Genomic DNA, 17,219 nt, shown 5'->3' on the forward strand with positions numbered 1-17,219 from the left:
CAGGGAGGGAAGGGCACAGCCAAAAGCAGCTCCAGGGCTGCTCCTGAGCAAACACCCGAGCTCGGCATCCACACAACTCCAAACCTTCCCCATTTTCCTCCTCCGCCCTCCCAAGTTTAATAAACAACAAACCCATCATTTTTTAACACTTTAACCAGCCAGAGCAGTGATTCATAACTCTGTCATAATTAAAATTTTATGGCAAATCCACACAGCCATCAGTCATCCAGGCGGGAACGTCCGAAAAAAGTGGGATTTCAATTTATAAGCCCGTGCAGGATTGTATGAGCTACACTGTATAAAAGCACATTTCTGGGGAGTTATTGAACTGGGGAAAGCAAAAGTTGGTTGGGTTTATTTTTTTAAAATCAAATACAGAGGAGGTTATGAATTTGTTGGCGCAGTACAGTGACTGATGGTTAAAAAGGGAAGGAAATATTATCCTGTGTCTTCCTCCAGAGCTGCACTAACCAAGTTTGGGGGTGTCCCTGGTGCTCCCTAATGCTGCAAACACAGATTTCCTGAAATTATTAAAAACTCCAAGAAACAAACACAGATCTCCTGAAATTATTAAAAACTCAAAAAAAAAAAAAAAAAAAAAGAGAGAAAAATCTGCATCAACGCCACAGGATAAAAGGAGCAAATCTGTGAAACTGGAAAATTGTGAGATACACATGTACAGAAATATTTTAAAATAAAATAAGATAATAGATTCAAAGATGGATTCATCCCATTTCAATTAATTTTATCCCAGCAACAACAGGGAATTCTCTGAATGAATGAAAAGAATGGAATTGGTGGTCTGGTACAGACATTCATTCAGGGATTTCCATAATTTGTACTTGGATCCATCCTAGATCCAGACATAAAATAAAATACTCCTTAAAACATGGATTAGGATGATTTTACTTATTTAATATACAGCTGGCTTTAGGACATAATAGAAAATAAATAAATATTTGCATTATTTAGAACAGTTTCACGAGCTCCTTTTTTGCTTAGAAATACAAGAAATTAAAAAACTGTTTCTCATACCTGTCCTTAAATGGACTTTTTCCTAAATCCCATAAATATTCCACATCACCTGGGAAATCCCTTCTGCTGGCACACCCCCAGCTGTTACAGAAAGCTTTGAGAGGGAGTGGATGCTCCATGGATTTACAAGAAATATCAATTTTTAAGGCATAACTGACATCCCATTCCACCCCAAGGCCAGTTGACAGGAATCCTCTGTAAGAATATTTAGGGGTTCCCAGCACTCAAATGTCAACATTTGAGATTTTATCCACTTCTAAGATGAGAAAAATATCATGGGGAGTGCAGGGAAAAGTTGGATTAAGTGGATTTAAATGAAAATGCTGAGTTAAGGCTTGGGCTTGATGGTTTTTTTTCAAGCTTAATGATTCCATGATATAATTTCATGACACAATCCCATGATATAATTCTGGAAAAGGAATCAGTTTGCACTTTCACACCAAAAAAAAAAAAAAGGAAAGAAAAAAGCCAAACATGAGACCTGGAGCTCCCACAAATTGTTATTACAGGTCTCCCCAGTCCATTAAAGGCAGTAATTGAATCAGTTTGAGTTTTCTCAGTAAAATCTCATTCAGAGAAATTTTATTGCCAGCCATCTAAATAGTAAATACTTATTATCCTCTCCAAATGAGGTTTTGCTTGCCAAGGGCAAGGCTGTGGCTGTGATTGTGGAGCTCTGTCAGAGCAGCAGAAGTTAAAAAGGTTATAAAGACACCATTAATGTCACCTAATTGGGGCCTTTATTCCCAGGCTCAGGCCCTGCTAATGGGATGCTTTAGGGTTTCTGTGGTGGCAGCCCCACATAATCAGCCCCAGCAGCTGAGTGTGCACATTTATCAGGAGCCTGAGCTTTGGGATCAAATGGCAAAAATCCAGCTGAAAGGTGCAGAGGAGGCACAGCCAGGCAGGGCCAGCAAATTTGGGTTGGGAGGGACCTTAAATCCCACCCAGTGTCACCCCTGCCATGGCAGGGACACTTCTCACTGTCCCAGGTGCTCCAAGCCCCATCCAGCCTGGCCTGGGACATTGCAGGGATGCAGGGACATCCAGCAGGGGGTGGACAGGGACCAACAGAGCACAAAAAGCTTGGTAATAAGTTGGAAAATAAACTTTAAAAAGTCAGTCCATACTGCAGGCAAAGCTGGGAATGGTCCAGGCCTAAAGGTGATGCTGAGATTAATCACAAATCAGGTATTTGTGACTGGATTGGCAGCCCAAGAACAGCCTGGTCCATGGCAGGGTGGGATGAGAGGGGCTCAAAGGTCCTTCCCAACCCAAACCAGCCTGGAATTCCATGAACTCCTCCACAATTTATTTATTTCCTTTCCCCCTTAGCTTTACCCACACCTCAGATCAGAAATTCCAGATGCAAATCCAGAGCTGCTGCAAGTCAGGGATGTACAGGAGGCAAACCCAGAGCTGCAGGGAGTGGGAATTCCAGAAAGGACCTTAAAGCTCATCCAGGGACAGGGACAGGACAGGACAGGGATGGGGACAGGGACAGCTCCCACTGCCCCAGGCTGCTCCAAGCCCTGCCCAATGGAACCATCATTTCCCTCTTCCTCAAAGAGGCTCATCACTATAAAATCATTCACATTGCTCAGAGAATGCTCCTCAAGGGTTTCAGATCAGCAGCACAAAGTGCTCAACACCTTTAAGAAACTGCCAGGATTAAATAGTTTTGGTGGGGATTTTAAGAATGTAAGGGGATACAGAATGGCTTTAAACAAAGCAGCTGAGAAATCTTCAATAATAAATCACAGCTCAGCCACAGAGAGGAGAAACAGAGCTGGAATTAAAGGGAGGACCTGCTATAAAGGCACCTAATTTGATTTTTCACATAAGCTGTGTTTTGAAACACTTCTTTTTGCCTTGCTGGGGTGATCAATGTGAGAGATTGGCAAAGGACACGAGTTTCCATTACTGCTGCCTTTCACTAACACTGCTCTGCCCTTTCCAGTGGCTTCTTTAGTGGGCTTGTGGCAACAGGGCTCCAATCATCTGATGCTGATTTAATTCAGTGTCAGCTTGCCTTGCTTCACATTTGGAGGAGTGGTAAAACTTCCTATTTCCAGGAGTTTGCCACCTGCTTTTCAAGGATGTTATTTCAGCAGAAAACATGGTATAAAATCCTTTCCAAGTCACTAAAGTTAGCAAACACCCCCAAGAAATGCTTTAGAAAATACAGATATTAAATATTCATAGAATAAAGGTGTGTGAACAACAAAAAGAAAAGAAAATCTTAGGTATGAGGAGCAATATTTCACTTCTAAAAATATGTTGGGGGTCTTGTTTCTACCAAAATCTGAGGGATTTGTAAAAACCTAAGTACGAGAACTCCCCTTAAACCACCCAAAAATCCGTGTCAGTGACAGGCAGAAAAATCCCACCAGGACTGGAGAAGTCCTTGCCCAGCACCCTGTGCTCCTCACTGAGATTTATTCTGCCGACACCTCATAATCATCTCTAAATCTAATGGGACACAAACGCATTTCATCACAGATGAGAATCTGCAGCGAGCGCGCAAATGAAAATCAAGGAATTATTCCAACGCCGTGCTTTGGCTTGCAGCAGGCATTAATCAGGAATCAGAATAAATCCACAGTGCACATTCAGGCAGCACATTAGTCAGGCAGCTTTGCATGATAACGACGTTGACTAATGGGCTCCGAGCTGGAAGGGTCAATCATAAACTCATCAAATGCTTCATTTAATTTCTTAATTTGGACAAACACGATTTGTTTATGGGAGAGATATCAGGTGTTGTTGAATGAAAAATGGCTGTGAAACCAAAGTCCATTAATCAGGGCTTGATTACAAATGACTGGGAGATTGTTTGTTCTAATTTCATTCATTTGGGGCAACAAAGAGAACACGAGCGAGCGAAAGCACTTGGCCAAAATGGCACACTTAGTTCTCCATGTTTAATAAAGCTGTGATAAATGGGCTTTCAATAACTGAAACAAGGGGGTTACTGCCCATATTAAATGCTGCCCCTGGAAAAATGAGTGTCTAGAGTTCTGTGCAGGCACAGAACGAGGTGCTGGGTCACTGCTGAACTCGTTCCAGCTTTTCCTGGAAGGATGGGTGGGAAAAGCACAAAACCAGCAGGGCTTCCTTTCCACTTCCTGTGAAATAGTTCAAGAAAATGATGAAATTATTTGGGGTGGAAGAGACTCTAAAGTGCCATGGGCAGGGACACCTTCCACCATCCCAGGGTGCTCCAAGCCCTGTCCAGCCTGGCCTTGGGCACTGCCAGGATCCAGGGGCAGCCACAGCTTCCCACCCTCACTGGGATTGATAATTAATCTAATCTAATCTAATCTAATCTAATCTAATCTAATCTAATCTAATCCAATCCAATCCAAAGGTTCCTTTCAGCAAGATGATTCCAGCACACTTCCCATGTGGAAATTAAAAAGGCCCCCAACACCAGAAGCCCACCAGCCAGAGCAGATGGGGCAATTTAAAACCTTTTTCTGGGCATTCAATAAAATCCACCACTGGAATTTATATAAATTTATATAAACACTCTGTACTTTCACTTTTAGAAAATCTCAACATCCAGCACAAGGGGAAGTGGAGAGTGAAGGCTCCTGGACACCCAGGGAATGTTTGGATGGGAGGGCAGCTGGCCAGAGAGGAGGCAGTGACAGATCATGTAAAACATGACAACTAAATATTCCCCCATCAATATTGAGAAATAACATTTCCCCAAAGACTGGCTCAAAACAAACGAGCCCCACGACCACATATGGTTTGCACAGCCAAACCAGTGGATAATTAAATTACAGCAAAGTTGCTAAATATGAATTGATATAAAACTTCAGCTAACTGAAAAATTGTCTTTGACTGCAGATCAATAGCAGGCCTGCAAGATTCATCTGCACATAATTAGCACAGAGATTTGCATCAAAATCCTGGATCCCATATGCTGCAATATTCCTGAAACCCATTAGGCACCATGTAAGCCTGAGATACTTTTGGTGCCACAAAAAAACAAAACAAAACAAAATAAAAAACCCAAAACCAAAACAAAAAAACCCAAAAAACAAAAACCCCAAAAAACCAAAAAACTCAAGACAAAACAAAAAAACAAAACCACAAAAAACCCCAAAAAAACCTTGGAAAAAAAATCTTACACAAAAATAGAAATTTCAAAAGCTTCAGAATGATTTCTGAAGGCCAGAAATGATATTATGATATTGATATTATGGCATCCCTACAACTCCTCATTGGCTTCTTACTGTAAAAATAAATTGATATTCTACACAAATGGTTCAGAGGAATTCTTTTCAGTCTCTTGTAAGAACCTAAAAGAAGTCCCTGAAGTGAACAGCTTTCAGACACCAACAGAATGATATTACACATTGCAAAAGTGAATTATTTCATTTCAAACACATTAATCTCTATCTACATTCAATTAAAACCTGTATTTTTTTTCAGCAATCCTGTAAATTAATTTAAATTAATTATTTAGTTAATTACTATTATCCAAGAGTTTACTTTGCTCACCAATACCACAAACCAGCTGCACTTCAGACATCACATATTTTGTAAAGACAACACTGTTAATATCTTTAAAAAGCAATTAATTGGCGTAATGACTTTTTTCTACATCTGTCACTCTGTGTGCAGAAGTTCTTATTTTTTTGGAAGTCTGATGAGATGATGAAGCTCTGCCAAGAGCTCAGGGGCAAGGAATGGCTGAGGAAATGTCTCTGTCCAGCTTGGCAATGAAGCTCATGGGTGTGGAGCACCCAGGTGAGCCCAAAAACTTCCTGAATGTTCTGAAATTGATCCTTGAAACACCTGAAATCCCCAGCAAACGCATGACCCAAAAAGCAGCTGCTTCTCCTAATGCACACCTTCTCAATTTTTAAACTAATTGTTGAATTCTTCTGCTGCTCAGAGCTTTTTCAAGTGATGCCATCACCGAAATGGGTCTTGACACCAAAATCTGCTGAGTAGGAACCAGCAGCTGACCTAAAAACTGGGTTCATTAACTCCATAATTAGATGGATTTCCTAAATTAGCTGGTGTTGAAGAAGAGGATAAACCTCCCCTATGGAGCCAGGAGAGGAGAAGGATCCAGGAGAGCTGGGGAGGGACTGGGGACAAGGGACAGGACACAGGGAATGGAGAGGGCAGGGATGGGTGGGATTTTGGGAATTGGGAATTCCTGGTGGGATGGAATTCTCAGAGCAGCTGTGGCTGCCCCTGGATCCCTGGAATGTCCCCCTGGGACAGTGGGAGGTGTCCCTGGATGGCAGCAGGATGGGATTTGGGGTCCCTGTCCCAAACCAGGCTGGGACTGTGGGATCTCAAACTAGAGCAGGACATGAAGAGAAGGTGTCTGAGCAGCCACAGCTGGAATTCCAGATTATTTTCCTGTGACAGGGAACAGAACAGAACTGCCCACACTGAAGATCACTGGGGTTGAAAATTCCTCTCCTTACTGGGGGTTCAGGAGATGCTCCACAAAACATCCTCAAAACCTTTGCAGCACCTCCATCCACGTTTGTCAGAAAGAGAAAATGTGATCCACAAAGACACCTTTGCTCTCCAAATAGAAATTTTTATATAAATAGAAATAAAATGCATTTATCTAAGGTGTCAATTCCCACTATTAAAAAAAATATTTCATATCAATCAAAATTTGACTTTTATAATAAATCAAACCTACATAGCAACTAAATTAATCTTTTTCTTTCAATATTCAGAACTTTCAAGCTTGTTAAAAGTTTAAATTTTTGCAATTTCTGGGGCAAGAATTATTTTTAACGCCTGCTTTAAATTTCCACAGAACTAGCAAAATATTTGAAGTATTATTGCATCCTTTGTGCACATATAACAGCACATGCTAGCCACCCTTCTAAAATTCATTGCATAATTAGAAATTCAAATTCAAGCCCAGCGAGTTCTCAGTGGGAAGAACACAAATAAGGAAAACTGAAAGAAAACCATCATCAAAACCAGAAATCCATAAACATTTGATAAATTTGGCAGTTGAAAAGAAGCCCCAATAAAAGGAAATTTTTCATACTTGTTGCCACCTGCCCGCCCGACTGCTTTGCATAGGCAGAAAAGAGCAAAGCAGAGGCCAACCTATTTAACTAAACAGTTTTTATTAAAGTAAAAGAAAAGCAAGGATCTATAAAGTAGCAAGTGATCCTATTAGTTCCACCAGACTAAAATCATACAGTCTACGTATGTGGTCCTCCCAGCCACATCTGTTATGAGCCATTTTCATACCCAAAAGCAGAGAATTTTTGCCTACATTGATCAGGCTTTTTCTCCTCAGTAACTCCTGGTATAATGGGTAGATTTAAAAAGAAATAGATTTTAAAATAACCAGTCAGAATTATAAAACATCTGTATTTAGCACAGTTAAAGGTGGAGTATTTGTTGTGTTCTGTGATTTTCTCTTGGAGAAATAAGCAATAAAATGCAGGGGGCAGAAATTAAAAGCAGCAAAATTGAAAGATAATGAGTTGAATATCCAATCTCCAGAATTGGATGCCATAAATGGTGAATGTTTGGGGTTTGTATGTTTGAATGTTTGTGTTCCCCCATTTTCATCCCCTCACATTTAGTGCCTGGGTCCCGAAGTTTCCTTTAAAAATCTCGGGCACCAAACGCCCTATTCTCGACCGCTCTCTCAGGCACAGATTGAAATGCAGATCCCAAAGATACATCAGTCACTTATTTCAACTCTAGACCTTTGAAAATCCAGATCAATTGCCTTTTGTCGTGGTCTTTGCGTGGAGAGTCAGAGATTTCTGCTCAGCCCCACGGAAAAGCTCCGGAGCCCTTTGGAAGAGGCAGCGCTATCGACAGCTTGAAACATCCCTGTGCTGTTTCACAGGAATTTATTGACATTTGGGGAATATTCACTCATATTTTAATCTTTATGAGAGAAAGCACAGGTGCCACATAACTTACAGCAGCTTTCAGGTTCTGGGCTTTGCCCTAAGCTCGGGATTTAAGATTTGAAACGGCGCAAAAACTTCAGCCCTAAAATCAGCGCTGGACGCAAACCCCGGCTCGGATCTCCTCCATCCCCGGCTAACGAAGGCTGGGAAAGAAATCACAGACACCCAAGTGGTTTTGGCAACTGTAAGTGACAGAAGCTGAGCTAAATCCTCTGTTGACACTGGGGATTAGCGGGGTGGGCTGCGCTGGTCAGGGGACGCTGCTCCCGTCCGCCCGTGGGGCAGCCCCACAAAGCCCCGGCCGGGTAGGAAGTGACCCAGAAGGAGATGGCGAGCAAGGATTTACACAAAGGCAGCCTGCCTCAGAAAAACTCCATATGAGCATGAAGTGGCCGGCAGGGCCTGCCAGGAGGGCTAATTACAGCCCTACAGAGCCCGCGAACAAAAGGCGCCGAGCTTTAGCCCAGGGATGATCTGCTTTCTACTGACTTGAGAGAGTCCATATAGAGGCAGGCAAAGAAAGAGCTTTAGCTTGGAAATTCTCCCAAGAGACAAAGCATTGTGGCTCAGTCTGGAAGGCCCACATGGAACATACTTCAGATGGGCTTAAACATCCCACCCTGTCCAAATTAACATTCAACTACTGCCTGCTTAACATCTGCTGGGGCACGGGCCTGGGGGGGCTGGCAGAGCAGCCTAAAGAGGCTCCTGGCACCTCAGGGGTGAGAAATCTGACTCAATAAATAGGAAAAATATGAATTTGTAGCTGGGACCACCAATTCCTGAGGAATGATGGGTTTTTGAAATCAAAACTCAGTTGTCTGGGGAATTAAAGTGTTTGGGTACCTTCCAATATTGTCCTGTTTAATGAGAGCACAACACTGACAACAATCTACACTTAAAAAGAAAAAATAATTATTTAACAAAGGCAGCATGAATGTAGGACTTGGAAAAAAAAACCTTCTCAGCACTGTATTACCTAAATATAAAATGGCCATCTTACCCTCCTCCCCCACAGACACAAGTGAATATTTTTTATTTTACCTGCTCTCCTAATGAGAGACCAGAATCAAAATTCCCATCTCCAAATACACCAGGAAAAAAAAATCTCTATAATAACAGCCTGATTTAGTACTTGCTGATTTCTGCCTTTTAGAGAAAGCAGTTGCTATTTCCTAAAATAATATCTAGGTTAAACTCTAAAAGCAGATTTTCCCAAGATCCTAAATATCTCCCTGTGTGCCCCCACCACAGCTCCACTCCCCCTTACTGGAGCACAGAATTAATTTTAATTAAATTCAGATAGAACATCACCACAACAGCAATGAACCTGTTGATCCTCAGCTCCTCAAGCTGCTGGGTAATGGCTCAGCATAAATTCATTTTTAAGTTTGAAGAGTAAAAGGTGGTAATTTTGCAAGGAGTAAACACACAAAAATATATTGACATGACATTTCCAACCTCTTCTCACAGCAATTAAATAAAAATTAAATGTAATGGACTGAATGCAGGACTTGGGGAAGAAGGTGGGGGGTGATCTCAAAAATGCCTGGCATGACCAAGACTTAAATAAAGCCAGGAAGGAACTTAATTCTGTATTTTGGATTGCAAGAGACACAAAGATATTAAATCTCTTCTGTTTCTTATGAACAACTTGCAGCTTCAATCTAAGATCCAGCCCTCAGTGGTGGATATTTAAATTTAACAATGTCACAGACCTTTGATAAGCTTTGGAAAATTTTGGAGCCCAGGTCAGGATGATATACAACCCCCAGTTATCTTTTGTACATCTCCCAGGTGTGAAATTAAAAAATGAGATGTGATTGATGGCAGCAGAATACACAAATTGTGCTTTTGAGGTCAGGGCTGTCACATCCATTTCATAATTACATGCTTCAAAGATTTATTAAAAGTTCTGGAGAACAAGGAATGTACAGGAAGAGAGACAATGCAAAAGGCTGGATGGATTTTGGAAAAAAAAAGTACATCAGCAAGGTGAGGAGATTACTCAAAACAGAGGGTTTCCAAAAGGGAAAAAATAAAATATATATATATTTGTATTGATTAGGAACAATGCTAAAAAATAATAAAAAAAAAAAATTGAGAGCGCAGAATAAAGTCTCAGTAGCAGCAAGAGCCAGGGGATAAACATGAGGTTTTAGTGTTAAAAATGGCTTTTTAAAATTTCCTTAAAGGGCTTTACTAAATGCCAAGGATGATGCAAAGCAATTTAATCTCACCCTGAAATTTAAGTGAGAAAATGATGGAGAACAGGATCAGCACCTGCCAAGCACAAAGGGATAAAATCCCACCTGACAGCACAAAAATGAAGCCAAATGTGGAGGATTCTTTTACTCACCAGCTGCCTCCAGCACCAGCTGCAGCCTGGTCTTGGCCTGTTCTGCAGGGGTCTGCAAGAGAGGAGGGGTCAGCTCAGCCAGGGCTGGGGCTGAGCTCTGATCCCACCCCAGCCCCTGCCCCAGCCTGAACCCATCCAGGGAGGAACCTGCAAAGGAAGCTCCAGAATGGCCCCAAACCCCGTGCCCAGGAGGTGGCACCTGAGCAACCAACACCCAGCTGGAATCCCAGCCCTCCAAACCCAAATCCCAGCTCTTCATACCCAAGTCCTGACCCTTTAACCCCAAATCCCAGCCCTTCTAACCCAAATCCCAGCTCTTCATACCCAAATCCTGATCCTCCAACCCAAATCCTGACCCTCCAAACCCAAATCCTGACCCTTCATACGCAAATCCCAGCCCTTCAACCCCAAATCCCAACTCTCCAAACCCAAAACCCAGTCCTTCAAACCCAAATCCTGACTCTCCAACCTCAAATCCCAGCCCTCCAACCCCAAATCCCAACTCTCCAACCCCAAATCCCAGCCCTTCAAACCCAAATCCTGACCCTTCAACCCCAAATCCTGATTCTCCAATTTCAAATCCCAGCCCTTCAAACCCAAATCCTGACTCTCCAATCTCAAATCCCAGCCCTTCAAACCCAAATCCTGACTCTCCAATCTCAAATCCCAGCTCTTCAAACCCAAATCCCAGCCCTCCAAACCCAAATCCAAGCCTTCCAAATCCCAACTCTCCAACCCCAAATCCCAACCTTCCAACCCCCAGCCCTACAAAACCAAATCCCAACTCTCCAACTCCAAATCCCAGCCCTCCAACCCCAAATCCTGACTCTCCAACCCCAAATCCCAGCCCATCAACCCCAAATCCCAGCTCTCCAACTCCCCAACTCTCCAAACTCAAATCCCAACTCTCCAAGCCCAAATCCCAACCAGTTCCACACAAACACACCAAGCACACCAGAGCTGTGTTTAACATGATTCATCCAGGGAGTTTTCCCCACTTTGCTCTGCTCTGGGGGATTTTCCCTCTCCTGAAGGTATTTCTGCTGTGCCAGTCAGTCCCAGGGGTGCTGCACTGTGCCCAGAGTGTTTGGCTCCCCTCTGAATGAGATGCCACTCAAATGTTGGCACAGTTAAATTGATGCACAAGCCCTGTTGGTCACAGATTTCTGGGGTTGATTATTTCTGGAAGTGTCAGGAGAAGTTTGGGAAGTTTCTGCTCTGCACTAAAAACAAAACCTAGCAGGGATTTTTGGTCACGTTCTGCAGCTTAGGAGATTCTTCCCAAAATTCTAAATATCTGCAATGGGGAATTTTAAATAGGAAAATAAAGACAAGAGGAGCTGTGGCTGCCCCTGGGGCCCTGGCAGTGTCCTGGAGTAGCCTGGGGCAGTGGGAGATGTCCCTGCCACATCAGGATGGGATTTAACCTCCCTTCCAAGCCAATTCCATGATTTGCAGCAGGCAGAGCTCTCTGCCATCAGTGTCCCAGCTGGAGATGCTCTGCAGGCCTCACCTCCCTCCTCTGCCCCCATGGAAATGACAGAACAATTCCATTTCCACTCCAAGAATTGACAGACTGCTCCTTCCAATAGGAGAGATGCTCATTAAAATACAATTTAAATGAAGACCCAGATTTTGGTTGTACAGACATCAATTATCAGTTCAGATTTTTGCTGTTTGCATAAACCCAGAATTACTGGGCAGAATTTATTATTATAACTGCAATATGGATCCTACCATTAGACCTGACCACTAATCCTGGTGGCAGCAAGAAATATCTTGAAATTTATCATAAATTATCTTCCCATTTCTTTTTCTTGCCGTGAACTGACCATTGCAATCTGTTCTGGCACCCTGAGTACATCACAGGAGGAAAGGGAGGATCTGCTTTTTATCCAGAACCAACTTTGCCCAGCTCCAGTTTCAGAGAAGCTTTACTTGGGTTTGTGGTTCCATTCCATGACAACTGTAAATTAAAATAAACCCACCAGGATTGGTTGAATTTGGTAAAATTTTGCAGGACAAGCAGAGAAGGAAAAGTATCTGGTGTCAAACAGCAGCTGTGCTCACATCTGCACGTGAACAGCCCAAATCTTTGTGTCCCTCAAGCATCAGGAGAGCTCTGGCACCCCAAAACACAAATTCCTGTTATTGTAGCAGTCACTCAGCTCAGATATTTAACCAAAACCAATGCAGCAGGAGGGCTCTGGCACCCCAAAACACAAATTCCTGTTATTGTAGCAGTCACTCAGCTCAGATATTTAACCAAAACCCCCTGGATCTCTCAGGTCCCTGATCCCTTCTTGCTGGCCAATCACTGCTTAGCACTGACTGGACAAAGTTCCACTGGCAGTTTTAGGATATTTAGGACATTTAGGATATTTAGGATATTTAGTTGAGGGCTCCAGCCCAGCATGGAGCCCATGGAGCTGTGGATGTGTCCTGTTGGTACAAGGGAGGGAAGTTCCAAATTCTCCTGTTACTCAGCAATCTCCCCCTTTTCCCCTGCCCCAGGTGTTCATTACAGTAATTTCAAAATTATAAGCTGCACATTACAGTACAGAGTGTGATCAAAGGTGTCTGTTCTATCAGCATCTGTTGAGGGTGGGGCAGTGATCCTGATCTCTGTGGGAGATATTCTGCTAATGGGCATCCATTGACACCAGCTGGGGCAGTGTTCTTTATCTCATGGGATATCTCCTGTTCATGGCCATGGTTTATAAACCAGCTGGGGCAGTGTTCTTTATCTCATGGGATATCTCCTGTTCATGGCCATGGTTTATAAACCAGGCAGGGCAGTGTTCTTTATCTTTTCACAACCCATCCTTCCTCCAGCCAGTCATTTTCTGCTCATGGCCATTGAGTCCCACTGTGGGACTGATAAAATTACTGCATCCCATTGGGAGTTGCTCCAGCCAGGGGGAAGAGCCCAACATTTCTCACCAAGATAAAAACAGAGGGTTTGGGACACTAAGGGAGCCCCTTTCTCCACTGGACTCCAGAGGAAAACCGGATTTCTCCACATCACCACTGGAGCTCCAGAGGGAAACTGCACCTTGTACAGGAGCACTGCTCCAGCTGAGCCACATCTGTCACTGCAGGAGGATGCAGCCACCATGGAATGGGACTGCTGCCAACACCCTGCCTGACGGGTGTCAGGTTGTACTCTGACTGTGTCAGGGTTTGGGGTTTGTTCTTTGTAGTGCTGTATTTCTGTTTTAATTTCCCTAGTAAAGAACTGTTATTCCTAATTCCCATATCTTTGCCTGAGAGCGCCTTGATTTCAAAATTATAATAATTTGGAGGGAGGGGGTTTACATTCTCCATTTCAAAGAGAGGCTCCTGCCTTTCTCAGCAGACACCTGTCCTCCAAACTAAAACAGCAACTTTTCATTCTTTGTCCATATATAAGCCACACCTGATTATAAGCCGCACTTTGGGCTTGGACCAAAATTTTAGTCAAAATGGTGCAGTTTATAATCCTGAAATTACTGTACTCCATGGGCATCGTTCACCCAGCACAGGCACCTTGCTGTAATCAATAAACCCTGACCAAGGAGTAAAAGGAGGATTCTGAAATAAAGGTGACTGCCTTGGCCCCAGAAAACATCTCCCCAACTGGTGGATGAGGCCAGCACTTGGAGGAAGGAGAGGATTTCAGCTGAAAATCACAATTAGAGCCTCCAACAAGCCAGGAGCAATGTGTGAGAACAAGCAGCTACCCCAGGTCAGTATTGATTTAGGGGACCATTAAGGGAAAAAAATCAGCAAGACCCTCAGGAAACTTCAAAATGGTGAAATGATTGGTGGAGGAAACATTACCAAGAGTGATGTCGAGCAAAATAAACCCTTGTACTTCCCTCCTGGTCTGAAGTATAACACAGGAGGGAAAGAATTCAAAGAGAGTAAAAAGAAAAATAGAATTATTTCGAGTGCCAGCTGGTGAAGGAGTCCACTAAAGGTAAAAGCAGGAGAGGAATTCCCTAAAATTGCTTAAGAGCACTCTGTAAAATCATCCCCAGCAATGGATTTTACACTGGGATCCCAGGGCAGGAAAGGAAGGTGTTCCACAGGCACCACCAACCACAAATACTCATTGAAATACTGATCCAGAACTGCTTTTAGCACTTCAAGATATTAAAAACTGGATTGGATCAATCAATTTTTAATGGCAGCTGATTTATGAAGATGTGGCACATCCTTAACTTACATTTTTTTCATCTCTACTCCTTTCATAAATAGTTATTTTAATAAAACTACACTAAACCAGCCTCACAATTTTAAATTTGGTGGCTTTTGTGTAAAAATCCCCACACAAGTTGCTTGTCACTCACAGCTCCAGGGAATAAGTGCTGAGTGTGATGGGCAGCTCCAGAAATGCCAGAGCATTTAAATATTCCATTCCACGGGAGATTCAACTTCTCAATTAATTAATTAATAAATCAGAACACTTGAATTCAGCTTTAGAATGTATTTTTAAAATACATTCAGGAATACACAGAGGAATATTTTAAATATTCCTGCTATTTGGGATGATGAGCTCAAAAAAAAAAAAAATTTTAAAAAAGGTTTAGGAGAAAAGTAACATGAAAAAAAACAAATAAAAATTCCCCGGTTGTCTGAGGAGCCAAAAGCACTGGGAATAATTCCAAAGTGGGTCAGAAACCTACAGCAAATGTTTGGAATGAATTCCAGGAAAAAGAAAAGTCAGCAAGGCTGAGAATACAAGAGAAATTCAGGAGACTGCCAGGTCTGACATGGGAATGACACTGAATGACAACATCCCTTTCTATTTATACAAAAATCCAGAATTTATCTAATTTATACAAAAATCCAGAATTTATGCCATTTACACAAAAATCCAGAATTTTGGGATACAGGATACTGACAGGTCTGACATGGGAATGAAACTGAATTACAACAATATCCCATTGATAGAAAAATCCAGAATTAACCCATTTATACAAAAATCCAGAATTTTGGGATACAGGAGACCCAAGGCCTGACATGGGAATGAAAGTGAATTACAACAATATCCCATTTATACAAAAATCCAGAATTTATCCTATTTATACAAAAATCCAGAATTTACCCATTTATACAAAAATCCAGAATTTTGGGGTACAGGATACTGACAAGCCTGACATGGGACTGACACTGAATTACAACAATATTATTAAAAAATAATCACCAAAGAAACTGAAAATGCTTATTTGTATAAGATGACACTTCACAGGAGAATAAAATACTAAAATAAAAATAAAACCAAAGGACATTGAAAATTGGCAGTTGTCATTTTTTCCTTAAGTAACTCTTCGAGGGTGGCAAATTCCAGATTGACAAAGGAATGGTTTTCACATCAAAAGCACCAAAATAAAATCCCAGAGAAGAATCTCTAATCTGAATTAATAGCACAGAAATATAATAAGCACATCTGGCACTATTTGAATTCAATCCCTGCATTTTCAGACATAAATCTGTTGAAAAGATTGGATGGTAAAATTATATTTATGTCTGAGTTTTTCCTCTGATACAATTAATCAACAACAACCTCAGGAATAGGCAGGAGTGTCCTGACTGGATACAGACCCACCTGCTCCCAAAAAAATCATCTTCAATTTATCAAAGTGAAGAAAAATCATGTAAAACATGCAATAATGGCAATTTCTGTCCATGGAATGCACAGGTGCTCCTGGTATTTCCACAGAAATAAAGAATCCAGCAACAGGCATGGGATAATTAGGAAAGGGAAATCATTAACCAAAAAATGGGCTGAAAAAACCCAAAATTTTAATTTAATTTAAATTTAATTTAATTTTAATTTGATTTTTACAGAAAATATGAACAGTGATGAAGAGTCCAGCTGAATTAGACACCAAGAGCACAAAGCTGGCTGAGGAATGAGGCTCCTCCAGGCACAGAAGGAAAAAACATCTGAACCTTGAGAGAAAGGCTGGGAAACTTCCCCAGAGCTCTCCAAGATTGCCAATCCATCAAAATTGGGAAGGAGAGGGACAGCAATGACAAGGCCCAGTCCTTAAATCCAGTGAGGAATGACAGAATTAGGCAGAACTATAAAAAAATAAAAATCCCAGCTCTGAACAAGTGAATGGAACTGAATTTCCAAAGGAGATTCAGACTCTGAGATTTCCATCAAGGAATTCTCACAGAAATTTGGGATTGAAGGGACAACACCTTAAACTGTCCCCAGACATCAGCAGCAGTCATGGGAGAATAGAAAAATAGCAGCAGATAAATGCAGGTCCTAAAAGGAAAATTTTTAATTAATCCATCATAAATTGATTTGGGAACAGCCCCAGCCAAGGCTGGAAGAACAGGAGCAGAACCAACAGGTACCAGGGATTAATTAACAAATTAATTAATTAACAAATTAATTTCTTAATTTTCTTAACCTGAGGGTTGCCCAAATCCTCTCATCCACTAAAACTTTTGGATTTCTTCACTTCCACTGTGGATTTTTCATTTCACTTAATTCCCAGCAGGTTTTAACCCAGGATCTGCAGAGAGCCCTGGAGCACCCGGTGGGTCAGAAATCCTTTCTTGTTTCCACTAAAAAAACCCAAAATCGGAGGGAAAAACAAGAATGGATTCCTGGAAGCAAAGCAAAGGCAGGAGGGAATGGCTGTGGCAGAAAGCTCGGGTACAGAGATGGGATTTGGGGAATTCAAAGCAGGTTTTGTCCTTTAAAAGGACCAGAAAACAACAATGTTGTCATTTCAGTGAATATTCCTGAGAAAAAGCAAGGAAAAGCCATTCCTACAGGGATACAGCAAAATGGATTAAACACTCAGCAGAAAGGGGGAGAGCTGTAAATGAGATCTGAAAAAATTAATTGGTAAATCCAGGTCTTTTTAACAGGAAAAATTCCT

At 41.9% G+C, this 17,219-nt stretch overlaps 1 protein-coding gene across 1 annotated transcript in view; it reads right to left on the bottom strand.

Annotated features, from left to right (window-relative positions):
• Positions 1-17,219, bottom strand: part of RSRC1 (arginine and serine rich coiled-coil 1) — a 106,639-nt gene that overhangs the window by 33,671 nt on the left and 55,749 nt on the right. Inside the window, exon 7 of the mRNA XM_033069063.1 lies at positions 10,330-10,381. Within this exon, the coding sequence (XP_032924954.1) occupies positions 10,330-10,381 (52 nt within the window). The remainder of the gene's footprint in view (positions 1-10,329; positions 10,382-17,219) is intronic.

The sequence above is a fragment of the Catharus ustulatus genome, chromosome 10 (assembly GCF_009819885.2).
Source record: "Catharus ustulatus isolate bCatUst1 chromosome 10, bCatUst1.pri.v2, whole genome shotgun sequence".
Taxonomy (NCBI): Eukaryota; Metazoa; Chordata; class Aves; order Passeriformes; family Turdidae; genus Catharus; species Catharus ustulatus.